We start from the raw sequence: 8680 nt of genomic DNA, 5'->3' as shown, positions 1-8680 counted from the left end.
GTGGGCAAGAGGCAAGGATTTGTGTGGACAGTATCTTTTATTGGACCAACCGCATGGCTGGAATAGGTTCAGATGAGTTTTCAAATGCAGTGCATTTATCTGCAGGGCTACTAACACTGGCAAAATGAAATGCAAACTCAGGCGACTCCACTCAGTCTGAACCAGAAAACATGGTGGGACTAACATTAGTTTGCAATATGAATCTAATTTCAGCCTTATATGCGCCATTTGTTTGGGTTTTTTTCCCACATCTGTCAGCAGCCTCAGATACTAACTGAACTTGAACCTAAAATATGGAATGATCGTTTTAGAATACTGGAAACAATCTAGACTATACTTTTTAAAGGATGACAGAACACAAATATCAAAGAGCAGTTTTATTTTGCATATTTGGCACAAAGCTTACAAGAACACTTTTGTTCCCTTCTCAAATTTAGTACGACTAGCAAGAAAAAGGCATACTAATACATCGAGTAAGCTGTACAATGTGTGAAATACAGAAGAGGCACCAGAAAAATCTATCAACTGAAATCAAAGTGCATGGAAAGTATTGACTGAATGCCCTTGATACTGAATTAAGGCACCACTATTTCCAAATGCTTACCAAAATACTCAAAATGTGCAACTTGTCATTTTTGGAATGTAGAAATCCTGCATTTATACTTGATGTTTGGACCTAAATAACTTAGTTCTCAGAGTGGAATGATGTTTATAAACTAATAGACAGAAGAAGAAAAGTCCCTCAGCAGATGACAAATGCGTGTCATTACCACCTGCTTAGAAAAAAGAAGAAGAAAAAATAAAGAAGTAAATGTTGGACTTTTTACATAACCAGCTGTTTTACCATTAAAAATTCACATCTGAACATACACTAGGTCTGTTAATGTTTTAATTCTTTCACAACTGGTTTTATCAACTGAAACACTGCAGCAGAAAGAAGCTTAAATGAATACCTTTATTCAAGGTCTACTTTAGAATAAACGTTGATGATTTTCTGGTGTATCGTATGTCAGCATTCAATAAACAGTGTTATTTATGGTCCAAGATAATTAAACCGTATATGACAACTGAAAATTACAGAAAAGCTTCTTAGTCATTATTAGGTCTGGCAAATTCTACAAACTTTTTGAAATGTGTAGAGAAGTCCAACTTTGAACAGTAGTGTTTTTTTATACAATTAGAAACAGCATCATTTCAAGATTCTGCCAAGCTAGAAAGAACTAAAGAGGACTGGCTCTTGAATACTGTACCACAAAGGCAAGTAGCTTGGTTTAATAGATTAAAATTATTAAATTTCCCTTTTTAAAGCACCTACACTATAAAGAACCACGGTATCACAAGTACCTGTAAATGCAAGTCATCATACAGCACGAGTACTGGAACAGTGTTACAAGAGCCAAGCAAAAAGGATGGAGGTTTTTTGTGATATTCTGCAAGACATTCTGTTTTGAAAAGTCAAGATGAAAGCCAAATAGTTTTAAATGCAGTTTCTTCCTTTTAGGAGGTGACTCTTTCTAAGGAAAGAAACAACAGCTTTGGGTATGAAGAGCTTCTATTGGTCATATGCACATGTGGTCCAAGCAGGCGAAGTTTGCTGGAGTAGCACCTGCTTATACCAAGTTGAATTTGGTCCTATGGCTCACCTAGGTTGTTAGTCTCCTTGGCTAGTAAAATATGAGATGACAATCAATCAATCTCTGCATTAAATACTAGTGGGAAACAGTAAGTGGAGAGTACTGTATAGAACCTCGATACAAATACCTCTACTGTAGAGGGTAAGAAAAAAAAAATCTCAGAAGCTTGAGACAGTTTAAACAGAACTTTGGAAATGCACATATCTCCATGGACATGCAAAGAGACATTTAAAATGAGCCCTAAAGCATGAATTTTATTTTTTGTCCTCTTATAATGTAAACCTCAAGAACACAATTCTGTGCTATTAACAAGGAAAAAAAAAACCCCACACCCCAGAGCACTGCAAATCCTAAACAGAAAGGGCTGAAGAAAAAGGGCATCTGGAAGTGATCGACATAATACCAAATGTGGTGGTTCACAGGTCTCATACAGAGAACAGCTCAGTTCAAGCTTTTTTGGGTTACTTGGATTCTTTCTAAGCCTGTGCCCCAATGCATAGTTGCAGTTTTCATTAACCCTTTTGCCCCTACAGTATCAGTGACCAGTAAAACATACCACAGAAGTGGCTGTTGGGGCAAAAAACCATTTCGGGAACATTTCCTGTTGTCCTCTATTAACACGGCTACAAAATCAGCATAAAGAAAACGATCCACTCAATTCAATTATTTCACAATTTATATGTAGATCATATAGCAACCTAGTATTGGTGGCATGCACTTGTGCTTCTGTTGTCTGGCACTTTGTTGAGGAGAAGTTACTGTCTGGATGATCACATCTTGCTGAAGCATTCTTTTGCATTCGTCCAAACTTGAATTCCCTGGGGGGGGGGACACAACAAAAGAAAAAAAAAGTGAATTGTTTAAATCTAAGGAAAGGAGTTTGGGAACAAACAGAGAAATGGATCTTGTTTACATACATCTCCTCTACAACTTACTCATGCCAAAAACTCATGGAAATCAGTGGGAATTATAAATGTAAAAGGAGAAGTACTGCATGACTCAATCCATATAACATTTTTAAACAAGAGAATCTCACTTAATCTCAATTTGTGTCAAAAAAAGGGGCAGCAAGTACATGGCATCTTGGAGTGCAGTATGGATTGTGTTGCAGCTCTTACCCTACCAATTTCCAGACTTTTGAGGCTGCAATTCTCCCTTGCTGCAGACTTCCATCTGCGCCCCCTGCTAACACATTTGCCTTGCCCGCCAGAAGCAAAACCTACCTTTTTGCACATACTAATTTGCATTACAGCGTAGCTTATAAGAGCCTCTTTCAAGTCCCGGTTCTTCTGCTCTTTGAATCGCTCAATGTCTGCCCAGGCAGTTTTCACAAAGTCTCTGAAATGAAAACAAGACTGTTTGGGCAACTTGACTGTCTTAATACAGTGGTGCTGATCCTACAGCTTGTAGGCTAGATGCAGCCCATGAAGCCTGTATAAACAGCCCATCACTTAACACCACGTAGCCATCTGAGGTCACTGGCAAGTCAGTACGAGACTGGCTGGAGTCACCGCTTTCATGCAACTCGAGTTCAGGGGTGAACAGTGCCACCCGCCATCCTCTTCTCTGCTGCTGAATTCAGCGTGAGTGGGTGTGGTGCTGAGGGGCAGTGGGACAAAACAGCAGTGGTGTCCACCCCCTGGGCTCCAGAGCCATGTAAAAAAAGTGGTGGCTCTGGCCAGAACCCATGCTGGCACTTGGCGAGCTCAGTACTCCCTGCGCTTCTAGAACTCCAGCAATGATTTTCTACGTGGACCTTGGCGTTTCCGAGTTTAATGTTTGGCCCGCTTAAAACACACACGTTTTAAAAAAATATGCCGCCACTGAACTTACTCAGAAACTGTCAATACCCAATAGCTCTGTCAAAGTGCTACATTTGTACAGTCTAAAATTGGATAGTGGTAGTTACTGCATGCCTTGGATGCAACCCTCATTTGTACATCTACTTGAAGTAATACTCCAAGGAATGCGTGGAGCACTCATCCATCCAATTCTTAAAAGGTTTTTAATAATGAGATTTTCACAAGCAAGCAGGACTGCCAAGGATCTCAACAAATAAAATCTGTTGTCAGATCTCGCTAAATACTATTGAGGAGCTTTCTCTCAGCATCCTGCATCTTACACAAGATATTTCAGCGAGACTCTGGGGGCTTACAGTTGGAAAATTCACCCACCACTTTGAGCAATCACACCTTCTGTCACAAGTGGCCAGAGTATGAACAAAAGGACATACATGGCTGAAGCAATTCATTTCAAGGTCTTAAAAATCTTAAAACTGAACAGGACAAGTTTGCTTCCAGTTCCACTTACCCCAAAGTGGAAGAACCAGTATAATATACGAGATAACTCCTAGCTTACTATTTTTCTTGGATTACACAAACTGAGCGGTGCCCCAGTTGAAAACTGCTAGGACTACAAAAGCAGATGTCTAGCACTTCTGTCAAGATGATTAAGGAAATAGATTTACGGTGTCCTAATTTTTCCTGAGCGTTCTGTTGTTTTGAACTGTGTGTGAACTAGTCTCTTATCTTTTTAGCTGTTATCCTGGAGATAACACATTTGTCTTTCTTCTACTGAAATGAATGTGATCCGACACAAAAACGCATTGCTATTTTATTTGCACTCCTCAAGGAACTTTTATTAGGATACTAAAAAAAAAAAAAAATTAAAAAAAAAAAAAAAAAAAGCCGTTCAAAATGTAGCTTGCCAAAAATATTTGAACTCTCTCAAAACAGAAGTTAACCCTCCTTCATGAAAATATTTAAGGAATTATTAGCTCTCATGTCAGGCACTGTATTTACAGATCAAACTAAAACCATATCCGAGTTATACAGTTAAGTAGCCACTAGAACACTCAGATCCTGGTTTGCCTACAGCCCACCTGCTAAACATATTACTAGCTAAACATAAAAAGAAAAAAAAACCCTGTAAGAGTCAGTCCCTTAAATGGGTCTAGGTAACTGTGAAAGTCATCAACTTTAACACAAGCCACCTTCCTCAGACCAGGAGCAAACTGTACTGTATTTCACAACTTGCAACTGACAGGAGTTTTTATAGACAGCTCATAAACACCAAGAACATATTAAAACAAAAAACAAAAAAAACCAACCTTATAAAACACAAAACACCTTTGAAAACATCCTTTAAAAAAAAAAAAAAAAAAAAAAAAGAAACTAAAACAAGTCCTGTTTTCTTTGAAGCCATCAGCACCTTTACCTGCCCTCCAGATTTTTAGATTTGAGTTGCTCTTCCCCTTCATGTATCTGTTCTTCTAGAACCTTTATCTTGGCCTCTCTTTGTTCAGGAGTCTCCTGACCAAATAGCTTGCTGGTCATTCCCTTTAGCGAGAAGGTTCTTACAGTCTAGAGAAGCAAACGGGAAAAAAAGGCTAGAGGCTGTGCCAATTAGAGTGATACTCAATAGGCCTGTGCAAGTAGGCAGCCAATTGATCTGGCTTTGGATCCGGCCGCTTGGGATGCCAGAGATCAGATCCGGAGTTCCGGACCGGGTTCCCGCTTTGATCTGGCTGAAGCGGCTCCAAAGCTCAGAGATCCGGCCGTAGGGTATAATGGGGAAATCAATGAAATATCTGTAACTTTGTTGTTTTTTCGTCCGATTTGGATGAAACGTGCTGGGGTGGTAGCCCCTGCTGAGAGCATGAACCCTGCCAAGTTTCAAGATGATAGGTGCAGGGGTTTGGGGGGAACTGTACCCAGAATCCTTGAATGCAAAACTGATGTCACGTGTACGTGTTACACCACGGCAGGGTGAAAACTGCACGGGTGGTCACCCCTGCTGAGTCCACGAAGACTGCCAAGTTTCAAGGTGATAGGTGCAGGGGGAGTCTGGCTTCTGGGGCCCTGCACCTCTAGCTGCTGACAGGCAAAACTCGTGCCATGGGTGCTTGTGCAACTGACTGTCTGTCTTGGGGCAGTTGATTATCTGCATTGATACTTTCCTCTCCTTAATCTGTGATTTTGTAGGTGTTAATCCTTGCTAATTAACTGGTTACATTAGCTAGCAACTGTGTATTGAGCTGGTCCCTGAGTGAATCATGACTGATTGGTAACTGGTAACACAGTAGCTTAGCAGCCAAGCCTGCAGTAGTTTCCCCCAAGACAGAGACAGTTGCACAAGCACCCATGGCACGAGTTTTGCCTGTCAGCAGCCAGAGGTGCAGGGCCCCAGAACCCCCCAACACTGATCTCCTTGACAGCTGGCGGGCATCATGGCTGCAGCAGAGGCTACCATCCCTGCAGCTTTCACCCTACTGCGCCTTAACAGTGTCACCCATGCTACGAGTTTTGCCTGTCAGCAGCCTGAGGTGCAGTTCCCCCAAACTCCTACACTGATCTTCTTGAAATTTGGCAGGCTTTGTGGCCTCAGCAGGGGCCACCACCCCGGCAATGTTTACACCCCTGTGTTGTAACACGAGTTTAAGAATTTGGGGTGCAGTTCCCCCCCGAACCCCTGCACCGATCTTCTTGAAACTTGGCAGGCGTCATGCTCTCAGGAGAGGCTACCATCCCTGCAAATATTTCATCCAAAAATCGGACAAAAAACAAACAAACAAACAAACAAGAGCTATAGATATTTCATTGATTCCCCATTATACTCTACAGCCAGATCTCCAAAGCAGCTCCAAACAGCTTCAGAAGCTCTGAACTGCTTCGGAAAGCCTAACAAAGCCAGTGCTTCGATCTGGACATGCTGCTTCGGACACCAGAGCGTCCAAAGCTTCTCCAGATCCAAAGCCTCACATAGCCCTAATACTCAATACATGACTGATAGCGCTCACACAGTGATGCCAAGGACCCTTCTACTTCAAGGAAGGAAGTTCCTGGATGGCTGCAAGAGGTGTCAGTGTTCAAGTTAAAACCAGTAGAGAAAAAACTCAATATAGTTAAACTATTAGAAGCTTCTGCTATTGAAGCTCTTCAGCATTTACCAGGAAGTCATTTGATAGATTCGATTCTTGTTACTTGAGCCACAGGGCACTAGATTCAATGGAATGACTTCCATTAGCCAGAGTAAACTTGGAAGTGGGCCTCTACTTAATGAATGAGTATTTAAGTTATCAACTTCAGATCTTTAAGTAATGTTTAATTTACAGCAAATAGAATCCATTAAAATGATTCCACGTTAAAATATATGGCTTTAGTGGTAATTGTTTGCCATGTTTACAATGCCTTTATATGAATACAAGTCTCTATGTAGCTTTTTGCACCCATATAAAAAAGGGTGCTGGCTGCATCCAGCTTTAAGGATGCAAAAAGGATTTTTTCTAAAGGATTGTAACTAGCAAGCTTTGCTTTTTGCAATGTAATCAAAAGTAGCAGAGTACTAACATTGTTTTATTTATAATGTCTTCAATGAAGGAAGTCCTGCACAGACAGCACAAGTCATCATGAAATAAGTTACTTTAAACCACTAAGAGATCTACAGCTCACATGATACCTTGACTTACAACCAGCTGTCAGCATGTTGTATATTAAATGCCATTTAGATGTCACTATAAGTAGCCTGGCTCTTAATATCTAAGCCTTGGAGAAGAAAATGGAAAAACAGACTCACTCCTGTCGCCAACTCTTCACACTGCTGTTTCTTAGATGTTAAGTCCTGAGCAGCCATTTCCAAGTCGTACTGCATTAGCTCATGTTTCCTACAAACTGCCCTGAAAGTGTAATTAAAAGATGTGTCATGAAATACTTCGTTTTGGTCCTCCTTCCCACTGTTCTCAGCTTTATGTATGGTACAAATGATCCTCTTGGCAAACATCATGTTTGGATATTTATTTAGCCCAAATTCAACAGTCTTATCAACGCAAGCTTAACTTTGATGTCAGCATGATAAAATTATTAAAAAAAAAACAAACAAACAACCAAAAACTGTGTAATATAAAATTACCGACACAAAAACCTTATCCTTTTGTTTCTCCCTTTAAGGCCTCATGTCAAGATTTCGCATGCAATACAAAAGTCTCCACATAGTAAGAAAATACTTACAAAAAGATTATATTTTTAATCTGGTACGGTGAAATTCCAAGATGCATGCATGCCATTTTGGATCTTGTGCTTATGTTATTGGCAAAAATGCATATGATCCTACTAAAATGTCTTTAATTCTATAATACTGTAACAAATGTTTACTGCTAGATTTCTGCTGTATTTTTAACCCAAAAAGGATGCCATAATGAGTTTCAAACTTTACTAGCAGATTTAAAAACCATGTGGGAACCATACTGATGACCTACACAAGTGCTGCTGCCGCTCTAGCGAGAGTAGCAATTTTTATCTATCCACAGCAATGGCACGATTTTAGGGCAAGCGGGAGGCCTCAACCTCAACTAGTTGTTCAGGACAGTTCAAAATTTACCACAGAAAACTGAATGCCCATAAGTGTAAGCTCCTGAAAAAACGGTATTTCAGCAAGAATGCACCGTGACACTGATCACTTCCAATTCTGGAGGGAAGAGCGCGGTCTAGTAGACGCACAGCACTAATCCTGGGATTTACGTGAAGGTTGCCATTCAAGTACTCACCGCTTTAGCTGTGTTCAACTCCAACTGCTTTACAGAGTAATCAAAGGTGAAAGTAAATAAAAATGCAAGGCATCTGTAGACTTCACAAACATTTTCTTTAGAGTAACAGTTGTAAAGGGTCCAATAACAGACTGAACTCTGCAGAAGCATGTCATTTCAATAATAGAAAGAGAGAATTGGATGTCAAGATACACACCGCAAGGCTTCAGCATAGAAGAGATATTCCTTTAGTTGATCAGCGTAATGCTCTTCCTCTTCTAATATATCATCAATAGAAGAAGAATACCTGGTAAAGCACAACTTTTGGTTAAAAGTGAAGCCCATTGGTTTGCCTTTACCTACACATAGCTGCACACATGCACATCCTGCCCCCCTCCTCCCCATTTGTTGGCAGGATCATAACCTTAGAGTGCTTTTTATTATTAGATTTAAAAAGGTGCGTTTTTACTCTGAACAGTTAATATAACCACTCCAGTGGGGCTGTTTCTTAAGATGTTACTACAAT

At 40.3% G+C, this 8680-nt stretch overlaps 1 protein-coding gene across 3 annotated transcripts in view; it reads right to left on the bottom strand.

The window, feature by feature from the left end:
• Positions 1-364: 364 nt before the first annotated feature.
• SNX4 (sorting nexin 4) overlaps positions 365-8680 on the bottom strand; it is a 52004-nt gene continuing 43688 nt past the window's right edge. For all 3 annotated transcript variants that reach the window (XM_006017909.3, XM_006017911.3, XM_006017910.2), the window contains 5 exons: positions 8372-8461; positions 7209-7308; positions 4851-4996; positions 2858-2972; positions 365-2452 (listed from right to left, as the gene is read on the bottom strand). In XM_006017909.3, coding sequence (XP_006017971.1) covers positions 2405-2452; positions 2858-2972; positions 4851-4996; positions 7209-7308; positions 8372-8461 — 499 coding nt within the window. In that variant the 3' untranslated portion in view covers positions 365-2404. The remainder of the gene's footprint in view (positions 2453-2857; positions 2973-4850; positions 4997-7208; positions 7309-8371; positions 8462-8680) is intronic.

The sequence above is a fragment of the Alligator sinensis genome, unplaced genomic scaffold, assembly GCF_000455745.1.
Source record: "Alligator sinensis unplaced genomic scaffold, ASM45574v1 scaffold4_1, whole genome shotgun sequence".
NCBI lineage: Eukaryota > Metazoa > Chordata > Crocodylia > Alligatoridae > Alligator > Alligator sinensis.
The sequence above is the reverse complement of the archived record's forward strand: the minus strand, read 5'-3'. Positions and strand labels throughout refer to the sequence as shown.